This window comes from Alnus glutinosa, chromosome 7, assembly GCF_958979055.1.
Source record: "Alnus glutinosa chromosome 7, dhAlnGlut1.1, whole genome shotgun sequence".
In the NCBI taxonomy this organism is placed as follows: Eukaryota; Viridiplantae; Streptophyta; class Magnoliopsida; order Fagales; family Betulaceae; genus Alnus; species Alnus glutinosa.
Window position 1 is genome coordinate 3960125 of NC_084892.1, and position 20948 is coordinate 3981072.

Sequence of the window (20948 nt, forward strand, 5' to 3'; positions counted from 1 at the left end):
TTTAGGTTTTGATTATCCTTTTTTGTATTCACTTATTCTATTTCTTTTATAAATCGACTCATTTGTAACAACAATCCATTCAAATTAATAAGTAGTCCTAATTAAATGGAACAATTAAAGACCTCTGAATTCTTATATATATCTTTTTTCTGTTTGTTTTGCTATATTTTCTTCCATTTTATATTTTATTACAAATTTCTCCGCATTTCAAAGGTGTTTGTCATCATCTTAATTAGCTTGTACGTTTTTCGCTTGGTGATTTGTTTGCTCATATTATGAATGAATTAATGAGGGTGAAAAAGCAAGAAACTTTATGAAATAATGAGAGAGCGATGTCATAGGAGGGAGGTAGGGAATGTTTGTGTGTTGGTCTTAATCCCCATGCAATATGCATTCAAAGCGTCAAGTTAGTTTTTGTAACTTTGTTATCCATAAAGGATGAATGAATGCCAACACTTTATTCCTTTGTCTTTGAGTCCGGAAGAAAATCGTACACAGTTCCCGATTCCTTCAGACACATAGTCCCCATTCTCTTTTCAGGTCCTCGGTTTTGGCGGACGGTGAATATTTCACACTCTCTCTCTCTCTCACTTATACAGTGATTTGATACACGGCCCATCACCTATTTAGAAACGTTAATTAATCATTATGGTTTAAGTTAATTTAATTATTTAATTAATATTCTAATGCAGAAAAAAATCAGACATAAGATTTGAAAACTAATTCTTGAATAAGATCAGCTCGAGAATAAAAAGAATCATACAAAATATTTGAAAAATATAAATAATTTTAAAATAATATATTTTATTTTCTGTATTTCGTTTTATTAGGGTTATTAGGGTTTTGCTATTTTTGGTAAAACCTTACTAAAGGTCGAATTTTCAGCTATATTAGCTCGGCTTGTGGGCGTTTTTCCGGTACGATTGATTATTGATAATTTTATTGAAGTTCAGAGATTATCTTTGTGTTTTTGAGATAATTTTCTTTGTTTTTTTCCTTGCAAACTGCCTATTGATTAACCTGTAGAATAGTCATTATTCTGTCCGATGTCATATTCTAACATTATTTTTTGTGTGTGAATTCAAACTCTTCTTTAATAATTAAGACACAACATGTGAAATATTTAATTAAAATAAGAAGTCATAAATATCGAAGACAATATTCAAATTTATAACCTTTGTTATGGTATATATTATTTTAAATCATTACTTATTTCAAATTGAGAAAAAGATTTGATTTAATCAATATTTTAATATAGAACACCTAAGTAGATTAATGTTACTTCTTTGTGGCTTATCGAATTTGATCAAGTTCTTGAAAAGACTGGCTATACTAGCTAGGTAGCTAGCTGGATTTCAATAAGATAATGAAGAAAGCTAGCATGATCATGATGATTTGATTTATACTTGAAAAGATTGGAAATGTGTTGTTTTTTAGGTTAGTACCTTAGTGTATTTAATATGCTTTGCATAAAAGAGAGAGACCCACTTACTATATCTTTTATCAAATTTGGTGTAGAGAGAGGGCAAAGCTGAGTTGCCTTTGATACTGGTGCATTCGTCCTGCTTGTCAGCACATGCATTCCACTTTCCACTACAAAATCGACTTTGGACCCCAAATTTTACCTCACTTACAAGAAAAGCACACCCCACCTCCCATAAATTTCAAACCTTCTCTCTCCAGCCAAATCATAATCAGAAACCAGACAAACTAGGTAACCAACAAGCTTCCTATGGAACCACTCTCCATAACATAGACAACCTATAGGTGGATTGAAACCTACCCGGCCACACAAACCCCATATCACTATATTAAAACACTCACCCACCCACCCTGAAGTTTCCTAAATCTATACAAGTTCTTCCTTGATCGATGCCTTTTTAAGCTTCTTGTCGATCGATCGCTGCTATTGTAGAGATCGAGAGTAGTTGAAGATGAGATCAGGAGGCTATACTCTTCAACAAACTCTAACTTCAGACGCCGCAAGAGTAGTCAACCAAGCCATAACCCTCGCCAGGCGTCGCGGCCATGCTCAAGTGACTCCTCTCCACGTGGCGAGCACCATGCTTGCATCTTCCACTGGTTTATTGCGAACGGCTTGCATTCAGTCCCACTCTCACCCCCTCCGGTGCAAAGCCCTAGAGCTCTGCTTCAATGTTGCGCTCAACCGCCTGCCAGCCTCCAATTCTAACCCCATGCTGGGCGCTCACAGCTCCCAACATCCCTCCATCTCCAACGCCTTGGTTGCTGCTTTCAAGCGCGCTCAGGCTCATCAACGGCGCGGGTCTATTGAGAATCAGCAGCAGCCCCTCTTAGCCGTGAAAATAGAATTAGAGCAGCTCATAATATCCATCTTAGATGATCCTAGCGTTAGTAGAGTCATGAGAGAGGCTGGTTTTTCTAGTACCCAAGTGAAAAGTAATGTCGAACAGGCTGTATCCTTAGAATTATGTAATTCTCAAGCTCCTTCTCTAAATAGTAATAAGTCCAAGGAAAGTAATCAATTAGTAGGCAAACCAGTGGTGTCATCAGATCCAGTCAGGAATGAGGACGTTAGAAGTGTGATAGATAATCTGATGAACAAGAGAAGGACGAGTACTGTGATTGTAGGAGAGTGTCTTGCCAGTCTTGACGACACGGTCAGAGGAGTGATGGACAAGATTGACAAGGGGGATGTTCCTGAAGCGTTGAGAGAGGTAAAATTTATAACCCTTACACTTTCCTCTTTTGTGCATCGCTCTAGAGTAGATGTCGAGCAGAAACTTGGAGAGCTTAGAAGTGTTGTGAAAGGGAGCATGAGCAAAGGAGTTGTGTTGTATTTGGGAGATCTTAAATGGGCTACTGATCACTATAGGGCTAGTTTTTCTGAGCAAGGGAGGGGGGGTTATTACTGTGATCCTGTGGAGTACATGATCATGGAGATTGGAAAATTGGTTTGTGGGATTGGAGAGACGGCCGCCGGGAAGTTTTGGCTCATGGGAATTGCTACTTTCCAAACTTACATGAAGTGTAAATCATCAGCTCATCCATCGCTGGAAACTGTTTGGGGTCTTCATCCTCTTACAATCCCTGCAGGCAGCTTGCGCTTGAGTCTCATAACTGACAGGTAAAACAGTTGGTAAAGTTGGACATAATGAATGACTTTATAATTTCCCTACTCTATATTCGCTTTCTGAAATTATTTGATTTTCTTGTGAATCGCCTTATTGAAGTATAGTCATTTTCCTAAAGGAAAAAAAAGTACGCGTTTAATGAATGTATGGAATATATGGTAAAAAAATAAATAAAAAGAGAGTCCCCTTTTCCCCCCTTTGTTTTTGAATTATAGCAGCCTGCTACGAATTCATGGACTTATAATTAGTCGTGAAATATATATGTTATTTCTTATCAACTTAATTTTTTTTTTTCTTCAGTGATCTGCAAAGTCAGCCCACAGGCAAGAAAGCTGAAAATGGAACTAGCTGGCTACTGCTTGAAAGCGGGGAGGAGGAGCAGCAGCTTCTCTGTTGCAGCGATTGCTCAGCAAAGTTCGACATGGAAGCTCGAAGCTTGCAAAGCAGGACTTGTAACAGCGACTCCACAACTTCAAGCCTTCCTGCATGGCTCCAACAGTACAAAAATGAGAACAGAGGAGTACTCAACTCTAAGGATCAGGTTAATTTAATTCACATATCTCAACCTTGTAAACTTCGTAGAAACACATGATAGATAGTTGAACATTTTTATTCATTTGTAAAAGTTGAAAACTAACTTTTGCTTTTGCAATTATCATGTTCTCTTTTCTACCAGAACTGTGTCCCGGTCAGAGAGCTTTGCAAAAAGTGGAACTCAATTTGCAGTTCAATCCACAAACAACCCTATTCTTCTGAAAAGACCCTCACATTCTCCTCTTTATCACCGTCTTCATCCACTACAGCATTTTCACAGTCATGGGGGGGGCACCACCATTTCTGGATTTCTAGTGAAAATTCTAACATGGTCGTTGAACCAAGATTGAGAATGTACATTCCAGAGGAAAAACAACCATTTTCATCAAATCCTAATTCGGATTCCTCCAGTGATGTCATGGAAACGGATCAGTACACCCACAGGTTTAAGGAGCTTAACGCAGAAAACCTGAAATCCCTTTGCAGTGCGTTGGAGAAAAAGGTACCTTGGCAGAAGGATATAATCCCTGAAATTTCAGAAACAATCTTAAAATGTAGGTCCGGCATGGTAAGAAGAAAAGGGAAGGCGAGAAATAACAATGATGATGTCGTTGTCGTCAAAGAAGAAACATGGTTGTTCTTTCAAGGTGTTGATGTGGAAGCTAAAGAGAAAATTGCAAGAGAATTGGGTAAGCTTGTTTTTGGCAGCTCTCAAAACAGCCTCACTTCGATTTCCCTGAGCAGCTTTTCATCTACAAGAGCAGATTCAACAGAGGATTGCAGAAATAAAAGATCCAGAAACGAGCAAAGTTGCAGTTATATCGAGAGGTTCGCCGAGGCAGTGTCCAATAATCCTCATAGGGTGTTTTTAGTCGAAGACGTGGAGCAAGCAGATTATTGCTCCCAAATGGGTTTTAAGAGAGCTATTGAAAGAGGAAGCGTCACTAATTCTGATGGTGAAGAAGTCGATCTTAGCGACGCTATCATCATTTTGAGCTGTGAAAGTTTCAGCTCAAGATCCAGAGCCTGCTCTCCTCCTATCAAGCAAAAGTCAGATCAAGATCAGGAGAAGGAGACAAGTTCTTGTATGTCTTTGGATTTGAATATTTGCATCAATGACGACGATAGCGCCGATGATCAGTCAATCGATGACATTGGGCTTCTTGATTCTGTCGATAAACGGATTATTTTCAAATTTCAGGAATTATGAAAAAGAAAAAAAAAAAGAAAAAAAGAAAAAAAAAAAAAGGAAAACCTTAGGAATTGAAGAACATGCATGCATGTCATCATCAGGTGGTCTCGTTTCGATCTTCTAATTTTTATTCTTTTTTTTTTCGGATTTTTCTTTGTTTAACATGTGTTCAGATTCTCAGTACTCAATATATTCCTAGTGTTGGAAATTATGTAAAATTAACTACATGTATATTAATCCATGAAAGTACTTCCTCTAATAGTTGGTGTATTTCCCATCACCTTTTTTCCCTTTTGTTCTGAGGTTTTTTTACTTGATAGATTCTATAGCATTTCAATTTGTTTTCGTCATCTCCTTTATTTATGACAGATTCTTTTTTCCATAAGATCGTGGTGTGTCTTTCTCCGGTTCATGCATGGAATCAAGTCCAACAGTCATAGCCATCTGAGTAGATATTGTGAGAGAATCCTCCAATGCATGCATGGAATCATGAAAGTGTTTTTTTTTTTTTTTTTTTTGTGAGATATTTTTTTTTTTTGGTTTATTATAATATTGGGAGGCTGCTAAACCAAAGAAATGATCGAGCGGCTGATCATCAAAGTGTTTCATGCACTCATGTTGGGACATTTTGTTGAATTTTTACCTTAAGCAATATCGATGCTTACTTTGGTTTCTTGTCAAGTTTTATGGTCAAAGGTTCACGTTTTATGAAGTGAAAATCACTTGGGAGACTTTCCTCTTTGAATAAAAAAGAAAAATGAAACTCAATCTTTCAATGTAATTATCAACAATAAATAAAGCTTTAAAAATGCATTTTTCTGCTGGTTTATTGAAGGATGAGCATACAAGAATTATTCCTAACAATAATAATGTGTTATTATGCCATCATCCGATCATTATCTATTTGTAACAGTCTATATATAATCAATGGGTGGGTTTTCCCATAATGATACATGTTATTTGCACATTCACAGACAATCGATCGGGAACAATATATTAACCACACCTTTTAATTTAGATCTTCTTTGGCTTTTGTGGGTGGGGCGCATATGTCTATGTTGTTTTTATCTATGAATTAAACAGGCCGGTTTGCTAATTTTCTTTTTGAACTTGAAAATTCATTCAAAGAGAAGGGTAAAAAGAAAAATTAAAGAAAAGAAAAAGTAGATCTACATTAAGAAAGGATTAGCACAAATTGGATATTTCCAAGTCGAAAATCTTTTGACAATTAGCCAAATATATTATAAATCAGTAAGTTCTTGAAAATTCAAGAACTTAGACTACATGAAAACGTAGCTTTCTCTCCTACAAAACACAAAATGAGACTATGTATCATATATATCTACTATATATCTAGATAGAATATATGAATTCAAGAACCTCACCCTCCCCCTGCGTTTTTTCTCCCTAAACCTTCTCTAAGAAAATGTGTGATTTTTATATGTCGATTTTTCACCGTGTTTGAGTTTGCGATTTAAAAATAACAATTTTAAATGTGTGATTTGAAAATGTGATTTTTATAAATGTAGTTGAACATTTAACAAAATCGCAATTTAGCCTTTAGAATCATAATTTCTTTTTTTTTTTAAAAAAAAAAAATGCAATCCCAAACGATTCATGTTCTGCAATTTGGTTAAAATCGCATTTTTGTCTACAAATTAGCAATGTCAAATGCACCCTGAATAAGAGCGATAGTGGCTAGTTCAAGCTAAGGAAGTGGAGCGAAGTGATTCTCTTAAGAGAAAACTAAGTTTTATAAGTGATTTAATTAGATAACTTTAATTGTACCATCGACTAATTATTTTAGAGTATTTTAGAATGGTAACACAAATGTGATTAAAACTTTTCTTTAATCATGACACATTTTCTATTGAATTAAAAGAGCTTATGGGTGCTAAGTTTTACATTGGTTCCATACTAAGTAAGACTGGATTTTATTAGTGATTCTAGGAGCTTCAATTACAATTTAACTAGTCCTTTTGAAATGATAGTGCTAATGTGATTAGACCATTAATTCTCTAGGTCACCTTAATAACACATTCTAATTTTCTAATTGATTTCTTATATGATTTTGTTGGGTCATTGAGGACAATGATGAGGAGTACTTACATATGCTCCGATCAGAATATATATAGTCTAAAAATAGATTTCTTTTCTTTTCTTTTTCTTTTTGCAGTGAGGTCTTCCATCATATATATTATATACTTGTGTCCTAGTTGTACTACCCTATCTAATTCAATGAATCACACCAACAGGATTTTTGAGAAAAATGCACGGAATATTTCACAAGGGAAGCTAACCAAAGATGGAGGCACAACCTTATAATTGGCTTTTGGTTCACATGGATATAACTGTGAAAAAGTTGACAACTTCTTAATCAAAAGAAGGGGCCAAAGGTGAAAATCTATAGTTTATATATATGTCGACCGTGTAATCAAAGGAAAGGCATAAGCTAGAAGTTTATATGTCCCCTATTGCTTCATACAATAAATATTTATCATGCATACGTGTATGCCACTGGTTTTGTCACTGGAGATCAGGATTTTTATTAACGCAATCAAACGCTTCAAAAGCGTCGTCTAGTTTTCCCAATCCATGCAATAATTCCATGAACTTAACATCTCCATGATGGAAAGCATCTACCAGCTCTCTGTCTGAAGTAGAGTAACATGAATTATAAATGTACGTGGAACACGATCTCTACTTTATTCCACTTGTTCGATCTTTTGCTGCAACAAAGCAAATCGCATACTCACTCCATGTATATATATATAGTTATAATTATCAAATTGCCAACTGTTAAAGTTTTCCTTTGTCTAGATAGAACAGCAACGATAATCCTTTTGAGTCTCATCAATGGAAATCTACCATCTGTTAAGACTGTTATTACATGTCGGCTGGCATGGGTTACTTCAAGACGAAGTCATTTTTGGCTTAGCTAGAGTTATTGTGAAGATGTTTTCTCTGCGGCTCCACTTACTAACCGCGGCCTTTTTCACCGTGACAAAATGGGCGAGCATAAGGTGTGCTAAATTGAACTCCAATCGATTGAGCCCAAGCCATGTTTGATTTGTGTTAAAATATTAATTTAAATGATTAAATTTATAATTTTTTATTGGTTTAAACTTTTGGAACTATTGAGAATTTGAGAAAGTATCAAAACAAAAGTCCTAAGTATAAATTCTGTTTCCGTACATCTTTCACATACCATTTTAATTAAATATTCTAAGCATTTTCTCCGCAGGCTTCCATGATAAGACTGGCTACTCATAACCATGAAAGAAAACTAATCTTGTATCAATAAGCAATATTAATTTCTATTTTGAATCATCTGCAAAACCCTAATTCTATATAAGTTTTCTTGAAATTTTTACTTTTCTTAAGAATTTTACTTTTAATTGAAAAGCAAAAGTTTAAAGCTAGCTAGATAGTTGCCAAAGCTGTCTTGGATCAAAATAAATGTACCTCGTGGAATGGTGTGCATGGGATCAATGTTATTGTCAATCAAAATAGATGAGAGCTAGTTTGCAATTAATTAGTAGGTATCTTTGTTAAATAAAATAAAAATAACAATCTTCCTAAAATTAATGTCTTAGGTTGGACCATGAATTTGGGTTCAATTTGATATATATATATATATATATTCCCAATTCAGGACTTGTTCGTATATATATATATAGGTTAAAATTCAAGAGTACTACATAAATTTAAATAGACAAATACCTCCATTTTTTAGAAACTTTCATATATATTCCTTGAGACACTCAAAAAGAAAAACATTTCATCTATTTTGGGCTGCAGGAAATACCTAATGTTAGTCAAGCTTGGCTTGTTAAAATGATTGAACTTGATCTTTTTGTTAATGCTTAATCACATGAGCAAGGATTCTCTTAATTTCTAGGTTAATTAAAACATTTAGGAAAAACTTCACTTATAACATTTGATCTTTCATCACTTTTGAATAAATGTACCCAAATTTTAAAAAGTTTCAATTTAGTGTATCTATCTTTCAATTTTTTCTTTCAATTTCAACATTCCGTTAGAATTTTCCGTTAAATCTTATCAAAATTTCAAAAGTACCCCAGTGTTTATTTTTTTTAAAAAAAAATTATAAAATTATAAAATATTCAGATATGAGTATTTTTGCAAATTCCGTTAAATTCTGACCAACAACTAAATCCTAGTAGTTTTTTTTATCCTATATAAAAAAAAAAAGATGGGTATTTTGATAATTTTGACCAGATTTAACGGAAAATTCTAAAGGATGGTTGAAATTGAAAAAGAAGAAGAAGAATATCCTAAATTGACACTTTTTAAAGTGTATGTACCTTTTTTCAAAAGTAATGAAAAAATCAGAGATTATAAGTGAAGTTCTCCCAAACACTTAACTTATTACAATTGTTGTTCTTTCTTTCTTCCTTACATTTTCTTCCATTTTTTATTTAATCATATCATTTTAGCTAAATTCTTAGCATAAACAAGGTAAACTTGAAACACAATTCAATTTTTTCAATGTTTTAATTTTAAAATTTAGTTGTTGATTACTAAAAGTAGTGCTTCAATCACTGATATGCTTTCATTCAAAAAGTTTTGTAGAAAATGAAAGATGTATATAATTAGGACAATATGTAAGAAACAAGTTTGAATTAAAAAGGAAAAGGAGAAAGTAACGTGTGAAATAATTCAATATATATCTGAAATTCAAAATTAAAAAGATGTACAAAATTGTGTGTGTGTGTGTGTGTGGTGTTTTCTTAAGTATTTGTGTGGTAGTGGGTTGTGTCCTCTGGAAATTACATTACAGCTTTAAGAATAAAAAATAAAAAATAGTTGCATAATGCTCCTTATAATTTACAAAAAGGAATGTTGGGAATGGAAAATAACATTAAGGTATGATCCATAACGTAAGGGTTGTGCAAAGGAGAAGCAACTTTTCTGCTTTAGAAGGAAAAAGCAAAATCTTCCCTAAGAAATATCAAAAGAGCACTACTTTTCATGCTTTGTGAAGCGTTTTGCAAAAGAATAACTTTTCTTTCTTTGATTTTCGTAACCCCAACATTCTCATCTTTGGAAAGCATTGAAAAGCTGTGGTATATATATGGATTCAAAATAAAAATAAATAAAACACTTAAAGCTAAAAGAAAAAGAAATCAAAAGGATTAAGATAATCATAGATGAGCATCTCTTCTTTAAACCTTAAAGATGTTGCTACTTTAGAATCACAAAAAGATCATTATCTTCTCCACTTTAAATTAAAACCCTAAGCATAAGTATGGAATTTGTCGCTTGTGGCTTTTCAAAAGACTAGAGTTTGGGGAATTAACACATTATGGGAGGACAAAGGTGGGGATTGATCACTCTCTCTCTCTCTCTCTCTCTCTCTCTCTCTCTCTCTCCACAAAATAAAATCTAACGAAATAGTATTATATTCTCTTCTACCTTTTACTCATCTCTTTTGTAACTTTTTTTTTTCTTCCCATTATGAATTGAAGAAGCCTCTATCTTAGACCGCTAGCTTTTTCTTTCTTTTTACAGGATTGTTCTTTTTTTCTTTTAAACTTTCTTCCCGATGTTTGCTTGCCGAGGTGGCATCATATTATTAGGTTTCATTGATGTGCGAGAGTTTTTCTATTGTTCAACTTTTCTCACTCGGTGTATATAATATAATATACATACTAAACGGAAGCAAGCATACATGTTGTTGTGAAGTCTAGTCACGCATCACATGCATGCCGTGTGCTTGTGAAGTGCCAACAACTGTTACCATTTTTGAGTTTTTTTTTTTTTTTTTTTTTTTTTTTTATTTTTTTCAAAAATATTTTGGTCTCCATTTGACAAATTAATGTTCTCTTAATGGTTCGCAAATGAAAAGGACGCCCAAAGAGCAATATCTTAGGGAATACGAAATGTTGTATATATGAGTGAGATGCACCAATTAATTGATACCATTATTTCATTCAACCTAAACAGATGTATGAGTAATTGTCAACTATAAACTTTTAATTATTTTACTAATTATATATATTGTTACGTCCGTTTGCAAAGAAATTGTAGTAAAAATTTTAATACCCAAATCATTTTTCCTTCTATAAACTGATAATTTATGAGTTAATTGTTTATATAATTAAAAAATTTACGTATACACTTCTTGTTATTGCTGCATCAAAAATACTGTCGTAGTGTTCTTCATTCCTTACCAATTTAATTATCATCTCTGTAAAGACCAAAATGGGTCCACAACCGCAAGACAAAGTTTCGGTAGCTCTAATTTGAATTTGAAGTCTTGCAGGCATCTCTGATCAGTACGCCTGTTTAGGCTATATATTACCTTTTAGTAGTCTTTGGTGGGGTGAGAGAGAGAGAGAGAGAGATCAAAAGAGGGGGCGGGGATGAGCGCAAAGGAACAAAGAATAAAAGGAAGTAATGGGGGAAAAAGTGGCACGAAAAAAAAAGCTAGGGTTACTTCTCTAAGAGCTAGTTTGCTTTGGAGCCAAGTTCTGCTCTCCATGCATTAAGCATCAGCAAACCACATTTCTAGATCTATCATACTCTTCATGTATAGTCACAACTATTTCCTTCTTTTTTAAGCTCTAGACAAGAATTCAAGACTTCCAATCCATATGAGGTTCACTTTTCAAAAGGAGGCGAACCAGCACCCAACTTACAAACAAGAGAGGGAAACTAACTAGTTAACAGAACATGATCTTAGGAGTGGCAGTTCATGTTCGTGTTTTCGATTCGGGTCGTAACGAGACATAAGTATAAGACTATATAAGTCAACTCTAACTTAAACAATTTAATTAAGTAGGTTAAACTCCTCAACCCTACTACATTAATTTTGTGTTGGATTCGTGTTGGGTTCGCGAGTCTAATCACAAATCGCTAAGCCTTATGTCGTGTGTCGAGTTCGAGTCATATCGATCCGTAAATATATTTAAGGTTATATAGGTCAACCATAACTTAATTCATTTAATTAAACGTGTCAAACTCCTTAATTAATTCTAACCCTACTAATTTCATATTGAATTCTCATCAAGTTTATAGGTCATATAAAAAATTGACAGCCATACATCATCATTAATACCCCAAAAGCCAATTAGCCATTTAATTTGTTGACACAAGGGCTTGAAGCCTTTAGAGAAGTTAATTCTCTAAGTCTTGCATAAAACATAATATTAATACAAACATTAGATACATTTTTGTTCTTCCTGGCAATTAAACAGCCTCGAGTTCCTTTCTTTCTAAATGATCGAGATACATATATGCAGCTAATATATATAAGCTTCACATTCAGGTAAAAAAGAGATTTATCCTTATTTCTCCCAATAAAATGGTCACCAACTTGAGAATCTTTCTGAATAAGTGTGGATATTATAATGTTGAAGTTTGACGTCAGTTGAATTGAATTATTGAAGGGCACTGTTCAATGATTCTAGTAAATCCATGAGGGTACTTCGTAATTAACATATATAGCGGAGCAAATTAATCACTTCCAACTATTCCCTAGGTGTATGGAGCAATTCTTTTTTGATTAAGTTTGTTTTGAGAGAGGAAAAGTTTAAATAATTAGATGTGAGAGAATTATGGAATCTAATTTTCCCTCAAAAGCAGGAAGGAAGAGTAAAGTAGTGCCTAGCTAGCTTCATCACAAAATAAAATAAAAATCTTAATTATTTATAGAAAGTGGATAACTTTTCTAAAAGAAAAGCTCTTCTCTTTTTCACTCCTTGTCTTGTGGCTGTAATTTAACCCCTTCTTACGGGGGTAAACGTTGATACATGCATCTTTTTGTACGTTCGGTTGGCTCACTGCTCACTCTTTTTGCAATTTCTTGTAGTTAAATGAAAATTTATTATAGTACTGCTCACATGGTACTACCACGATACAAGTTATAATAGCAAAAATAGAAAAAAGTTGTCCTTGTAGTTAAATGAATATATATATATATATATATGGGGGAAAGAGTACTGACACAGGATTGAAAGTTTTGACCAATTTGATCAATGTGTCATTCCACTTAAAGACACATGGAATGCATATATATATATATATATATATATATATATATATATACATACATATTAATTAAGCTTGATGTTTACTCTCGTTTTTAATTTGTTAAGTTATCACTTATCTCAAAAATTTAAGTCGATAAAAATTAAAATTTTGAATTTAATTATTCACTTAATATTCTAACACTTCTTCTTAATTGAAAAGGAGATGTGAATAACGGAGACAATGTTCAAATTCACGACATTTGCTATAATACTATGTTAAATCACCAATTATACTAAAATTAAAAGTTTAAGTTGGTACAGAATGATTAGTTCTATTATTTAATTAATATTCTAACACACCGGCTCACATGTGAGCTCAAACTCCTTCCCAGGGGCGGAGCCACTTGCCCCCCCCCCCCCCCCTTAACCCACAAAAAATTTTCTTACACCTAATAAATTTTATTTGGATACCTTGGTTGCCTGCCCTAAACCAACCATAAGGGGCATAGACATTACTAGAGGGGGCAATGAGCAAGCAGCAGAGGACGTTTCATCAGTGTTTCAATTTGCAGACTTTCATTGTTTTAGGTTAAGAAATGAGACTAAGTGATGAAGAAGAAGATCCAAACGGTGCGTTTGAGCTCTAGTGTTTTAGTAGTTTTTAAACGCACCGTTTCATTAAGAGTATTGACTTGTGGAGACGAAAAAGGGTAGGCGTGAAGCATAAATGTAGAAGTCAGACCACTCCTAACAGATTATCTAAATTTCAATCTATTCTACATAACTAAAACCCACTTTTTGCTAGTTTAGCTAACTATCCTTAAAACTACTCTCCAACATATTATCTAAATTTATATCTATTTATTAAAATAATCATTTTTAATATTTTTTTTATTATTTTTGTTAAAACCTCATATCCACTCCTCTCCACAAACCTGAAATCATCTCTCATCGGCATTTCATCAAATAAACGACCTGCACTTTCAAGTTTTCAACCATTTGAACTTAGTTGAGGTTGTCCATCGACGACACGACTCCATCTTCTCCCAACAGAACTCCAAGCTCCCAGACGACACCGTCTTCTATGCCATCTTCCTAGACTTCGCTCTAAAGCCCAACACTACCCCTCCTAAGCCCTCCTCTTTCCAATCCCTCCACCTCCAAATCCTACAATCTCTCTCGCCCTATATCTGGTAGCACAAGCCCTTCGCTCTCTCGCTCTCGTCCCAATCCAAACCCTCCTACCGCTGCTCCTCCGATCTCCCCCACCTCCACGGCAAGCTCCACTTCGGCGATAACCTCAATGAGGAGTGGTTCGCCGTGTTCCTCCTCTTTCACATCTCCGCCACTTTCCCTTCCGTCTCGGTCCGAGTCTGGGACACCACGGCGAGTTCCTCCTCATCAAGGCTGCCTTCCACCTTTCCCGCTGGCTCAACCTCGATACCAACCCCAACAGCATCTTCATTCGGCAAAACCACCTCCACATCATCCCAAAAGGCCGAATTCCAAGTTCGAGTTTACCCGATTCGCTCTGGGATCAGGGATATATATATATATATATATATATATATATATATATATATATATATATATATATATATATATATATATAGTATTTTTTTTTTAAAAAAAAAAAAAATGCATGATTTGATAATTAATTTATATTTTTTTTTTATGCTTATAGCTTATGCGTAAAAATATAAATTGCATAAATAAATGTTAGTTAATTAAATTATTTATGAATTATGTTACTTATATTTTTTTAATATTTGTAATAATTCTTTTTATTAAAAAAAAAATCTTTCAATCTTGCCCCCGCTAACTCGATATTTTGGCTCCGCCACTGCTCCTCGTCATAAGTAAGTGAAACCCAACACATAGAATATTTAATTTAAAATGAGAGATGAATGACAAAGACAAAATTTAGACGAATGACATCTTTACTACGATATCAGTTAAATCACTATTTATGTCAAAAGCTTAAGCTAATAGGAAGAGACAAATTTAATTATTTAATTAATATTTTAACACTTCTCGTGTGTGGGACCAGACACGTTAACACATGGATTAATTTAATTGAAATGAGGGATTAATAATAGAGACAATGTTCAAACTCAAGATCTTTGCTCTGATACCATATTAAATTATCACTTATCTGATTATCTCAAAAGCTCAAGCTTATAGGAAATTGTGAATTTAATTATTTATTAATATTCTAACATTCTCCCTTACACGTGAGCTCAAACTCCTCCCTTTGATTAAGTGAAATTCAATAAGTGGAATATTTAATTTTAAATGAGAGGTGAATAACGGAAACAAGGTTCGAACTTAATACCATATATTGCTCTTATGACATATTAAATCATCATTTATCCCAAAAGTTTTAACTGATAGGACGATGTAAATTTAATTTTTCAATTAATACTCTAATCGTCTCTAGTTGTACCTCACACCAAAAGTAATAGGCCAATTCGTGCATCATGTGTTGACTCTCAATATTCTCTTAGGTATAAGTCAAACGCATATATTAGTGATCGATCTAAATGACTTAATGTGTTTATAAAGAGTAATGATATACAAAAACTTTGCTCAACTCTCACTGCTCAAGCGAGTTTATATCAATTTAATTATTTTTTAAATTTGGATTTCCTATTTAATTACCCTATGTTGTCCCACCAATATGTGTAGCATTAATCTTTATAAACACATTAAGACATTAAGTTATTTAGAGCACTAAGAAGAAAATAGGTGGGACAACATAAGGAAATTAGAGCATTACTCTTATAACACATTAAGTTATTTAGAGCATTACTCTTTATAACTTCATCTCCCTTACCTCAAACGTCTTGTAAGACAATTAGTATATATATAGGTGGCCGGGACAACATAAAGTAATTAAATAGGAATCCAAATTAATTAATTTAAAAATAACTAAATTGATGTAAATTAAACTCGCTTGAGCAACTATTGAGTGAGAGTTAAGCGAAGTTCTTGTTTTTGCTCACTCAAGCGATTATCACGTGAGGATCAAGCGAACTTTAATTCAAGTTTTGCGTGGTTGACCTCCAAACTTGCATACCCGGGAGCTAGTGTGTCAAGCAAGTCTGCATGGAGTGCAATTTTGAATCACATTTCAAACCAGACTCAACTCTAACTCAACTACTATCAATTATAATCCACATACCCATGTTTTTGTATTAAGAGATTTGCCGATTCGAATACAAAACTTGATATATTTTATTGAGGGTACGTAGATTACATATTGTTCTGGTCTGTATATTCTAATTAAGGATCAATGAGGCCCGAGTATACCAAACTTAATTATTCTGCCTATTTATTTCTCCATTAAACAAGAAAGACAGAAGGGGTAATTTGAATGAAAAAGGTGACCTGAAAATAATTGGAGAGCATTTTGGGAGGATCGAGTAGAAAATCAAAGAGTTTAATTGAAAGAAAGTGGCCCATAAAAATGACGTTACAGTGCTTGCTTGGTGGAGCCTTGTCGCATAATGACAACTCCCCAAATATGCATTGTGATTGTCTCAACAAGGAAGGGGATGGGTAAAGAAGGTATACATCACAATCGGGGCCTACCGGTGGCCAAAATTCAGTCTTAATTAAGCCTTATGGAATATATAGGAGATCGACCGACATATTGATTGAGAGGAGGTATTAAACTTGGATCGATCTCTGCTTTATTGGAGCCCGCCAATCACCTTATAATTCTCACCCTTGCACATTAATTTTCCCTTTCCATCTTTAGGAGCCTTCGTGTTTCCTTTACTTTGGAAACCTTTCCAGACCACCTTAAATGAATACCTAATTAATAACTTTTTGGAACTCATCTAATCATAATATCTTTCTCAAGATATGGGTTTCATCTGCTTTATCAGATATCTTCCCCTTCCCTCTTTCTTCATAAAGTTATTAAAATAATCATCGATCTAAACCCTCGACGCGTATTGCGCGCTTTTTTATTTATTTTTTTCTTTTCTTTTCTTTTCTTTTCTTTCTTAAAGGCAAACAACTCCTTCTATCCACCCATGTAATTATTTTAAAAATTAGAAGCTAGAATAATTTTTTTTCGTTTTATACAACTTTTTCGTGTTTAGTTTTTTTTTTTTTTTTTCTAATATATTTGTGTTTAAGAGCATAGAGAAAAGTGGAAAATCTAAGAAGGCAGATATAACTCGATTGAATTAGAAAGAGATATTAATATGGTTATGGAGGAAAAATAAAATGGAAGTTCTAGTATTAATTAAAGACAAAAATAATATTTAGCCCCTAGGTTTTTATTTGGTTTGAATTTAATTAGTACGTCCATAGGTTTCTAATTTCAAGAATACAGTTCTTAATTAAGTTTTGTCCATATTTTAAATAGGTCACTTTATCACTTTCAGTCAAAATTATTGAATGGTTTGTCACGTCGTCATATGTCACGTGAATCTCAATTGACACGCTAGTATTCATATTAACACCTAATATCAATGTCAAATCACTAAGCGCCAAATAATTCATTAAAAAAAAACAAACAAACAAACAAACAAAAACAATAGCTATCTTGTTTGTCATCTTAATTTTCTAAATTTGTAGCATTAAAGGAAAAATCATTAATTTGAAGCTGAGATAAACATTGACGTGTCATATGAGACACACGTGACAAGTAAAAAATCGTTAACTTTGACAGTAAGGTGATAGAGGGATAAAAATCGAGTAATACTTAAAGACTTTATTCTTAAAATTGAAAATTTAATGACTAAATTCAAATAAATAAGATGAAAATTTAAGGGTTAAATATGATTTTTTTTCCTTAATTAAAAAAGGCAAATGAGACACTTGGACTAAAAAGTTGCCCATTTTACATTACAAGACTGATTATAAAGGGAAGCTGGAACACTTAGCTAGCAATCTTAAAATCACATTCGAGTGCTATTTCTTTGTACGAGTGGACAGGTGGGTTCTTGACTTCATGTTGGGGAGCTCTTAGGCCAGGTGGCCAGTGGCCATGGCTCCCAACGATCTGCCATGCTCTTAGCTAGGTTATTCATGTTTTGTCAGTTGTCTGGTGTCTATTGTCTGTGCATGCATATATGGTTAGAAAAAATGAAGTTGAAAGTAAATTACTCCTGGCTTTTGAAGATATATATTCTTTTGTGGTCGGACAGAGATGGTAATATTTCATTAATTGGTAACAATTTTCTGTACTAAGTCATATATGTCTTTTAATTACATTTATAATAATGCAAAAAAAAAAAAAAAATTACAAGAGATAATGTCATTCCTCTAACATTCTATGAAGTAAGACATACACAAGAAGAAAAATAAGGTGGGTGACTCCCACTACTTAAGAAAATTTTGTAAGCAAATTTAGAAAACCTTTATATGTTTTTTAAATCTATCAATTAATAAGAAATAAACTTACATTCTAGAAAAAAAAATTCAGGATTTAATTGTGAATGATTAAATATATTGAAGAAGAATAATAAAAGAGAAAGAGCGGAATCACCATGAGCTACATCTTGTATATTGAAGTACGTTATAATTATATACTCTCTATAGATAGAAACTCAAGAGTAGTGGGCAAGATATATATATCCTAGATTAAACCCCAGAATACATAAGGAAATAAATCAACCTAGAATAATATCAAATATTCTTAGCAGTGAAAAAGATGAAGGTCTTGATGATGAGATCGGGGTATGCGAAAAAGTATGGAAGTTGTGTGATTGTGAAACTTACGAAATCTGATCCTGATGATCATCTAGGCAGGGTACTGTAAGAGATTAGTTGCGAGTTGGAGGAATATTCAAAAAGACAACAAGAACAGGCTGACTGACGACAAGAAAAGGTTGAGCGACAATTAACATGAGGAGGTAATTTAGAAAAAGTTGGAGGAACGACAGATCGATAGAGATGAAAGCAAGTCAACAAGAGATGCAAGAACCTACATATTCAGAGTCTTGCGACAGAAGTTCATTGTCGCAAGAACGTACAATTAGGAGATTATTACTTTAAAACTTGGAAAGAATGGATATTATTTGCAATGAACACAATTTAATTTTCTTTAAATTTATCCATTTTATTATTTCTATTTGTCCATATTTAATTCTCGTTTTGTATATTTATTTGTTGAAGTTTATTTAATAAAACATTAAATTCAATAACAATATGTTCTCGTTGCTAATTAATTGTGACTATCAGCAACACCATGTTCTCCTAGCTTGTCGAATGTAACAATTTCAACAATCACATTTTGCTTCTGATTGTCTTATTCAGGAACGACAACGACATGTTCTAGTTGCTAAACGGGGCAATTGCTAACAAGTAACATGTGTTGTTGCTGCGTGCCTATATTATAATTGTCGTCGCTAAAACAATACATTAATTTAACGGCAACTTTTGTCGCTGTTAATTGCTAAAATTACTTTTAGCAACAACTCTAATTTGTTGTCGCTATTCTAGTACTAGCAACGAACATTCCGCAATAATCTAGTTAGTAATGAAAATTTGTTGTTGCTAAAACCTTTTTTTAGCAATAACATTGAACGTACTAATTTTAGCAACAACTATTATTTGCTAAAAGTAATTTTTTATTTTATTTTATTTTCATAACCGGAAATCTCTTCAAAGTATGACAACTTCGTATGTCCACCCTTAATTAAGAGGTAAAGTCAAGGCCTATACTTTGCACACTTCTCCGCGTGAAACAGGTTGAGTTGCGGACTTTGTTCGGAGAGCTAGCTCAAACTTGAAAATGGATAATCCTAAATGACCCCTTGGCTTTAACCATTGAACCAATTAACTCCTTGGGTAAAGAAGTGCATGTACATGTAGAATCAAGGCCTGTACATGATCACTTTGTACAAAGAAAAATGAAATGTTTAAGACTAGAACCGTATCTAAACCATTGGTTAATTCTAGGACGATTTCATTTAAGTGGAAGCAGCATGGGATAAGGAACCTATCTAGCTACATTCTTTAAGATAACCTTAGCAACTCTTTTGATTGCGAAGAACATAAGTAAAAGAAGATATATAGGGGAATCTAGAAATTTGTTAAGCTCTCATATATCAATCTCTTCTACTTTTGAAGTGGCCGGTTCAGCAGACAAGATTCTAACAATGGGACTGCAGCCCTTTCCTTGCACCGAATACCAAGTTTTGATTTTGAACAAACAAAGACAAGCTGTTAATCGAGTCCCACCAAAAAAGGAGGATTGTTGGCATCTAGAAAAGACAACAATTAAGACAAAGTTTCCACACAACTTGAGACTTTTGCAGACTTTAAGAAAAGGGGAGCTAACAAATGGCTCTTTTGCACAAGGTCACTGTCTATTCCTTCCTCTTTTCTTTCTCTCATATATAAGTGAGTTTTTTTTTTGCATAAAAGTAAGGGAAATCTCAGATCCAAAAGTCCCTTACAATCTATAGATAGATATTCCCCCAGTTATCCTTCCATGCTCTCTCTCTATCTCTCTCCTTGCTTTTTATGGATTTATCATTTGAAAGTGATGAGATTGAGGGATCCAAGGAGAGGGTACTTTCATGTGCTGCTGCTGTTTCAGTTATGGGGAAGAGAGTTATATTAGGGAGGGAGGTACCATTTACCATGATGTTCGTTTTGGTTTTTGTGTGTGGGTGTGTGGGGTGCTGGTCTTCGGTCAAAAGGAGAGCAAATTCTCACGCGAATATGCCACAGAATTTGAGAGTGATCATTAGGTTTTGGAGACGATGCTGCTTTTCATGATTGTTGGGTCGTTTTCCTAAAGCATATATTTTATTTTTGAGAGAGAGAGAGAGCCAACTCTAGATGGCATCTTGATCGACTACGTGCTTTCCATACATGCATCCATATTTTTCATGTATATCTAACCTTTGAATTATTTAGAAGAAGATGTCATGGTTAAAGTGTTTCTTGAGAAAAGGAGAGGAAAAAAGAGAAAGTAACTAAACATAATATCACAATATACACAGAAGAGTCCTATATACTCCTTTCTTGTGTTTTTATAAATAAATGAGCAGACTTCAAGTTTCTATGTGTTCCTTTAGCTTTTTCTAATTTTAATTTTCTCTGGTCTTTCCTTCCCTTGCATTTCATTCTTAAAAACGAATC

The 20948-nt window shown here is 33.7% G+C and overlaps 1 protein-coding gene across 1 annotated transcript; it reads left to right on the forward strand.

Annotated features, from left to right (window-relative positions):
* Positions 1 to 1516: 1516 nt before the first annotated feature.
* Positions 1517 to 5098, forward strand: LOC133873888 (protein SMAX1-LIKE 3). Its single transcript, XM_062311681.1, has 3 exons — positions 1517 to 3106; positions 3414 to 3654; positions 3790 to 5098. The coding sequence occupies exons 1-3, from the start codon at positions 1935 to 1937 to the stop codon at positions 4855 to 4857; spliced, it is 2481 nt and encodes an 826-aa protein (XP_062167665.1). The 5' UTR covers positions 1517 to 1934; the 3' UTR covers positions 4858 to 5098.
* Positions 5099 to 20948: the final 15850 nt, after the last annotated feature.

Coding starts and splice junctions, on each gene's coding strand:
- LOC133873888 (XM_062311681.1), top strand. CDS start 1,935: ATGAGATCAGGAGGCTATACTCTTCAACAAACTCTAACTTCAGACGCC. Junction 3,107..3,413: donor TTGAGTCTCATAACTGACAG/GTAAAACAGTTG, acceptor TTTTTTCTTCAG/TGATCTGCAAAGTCAGCCCA. Junction 3,655..3,789: donor TACTCAACTCTAAGGATCAG/GTTAATTTAATT, acceptor CTTTTCTACCAG/AACTGTGTCCCGGTCAGAGA.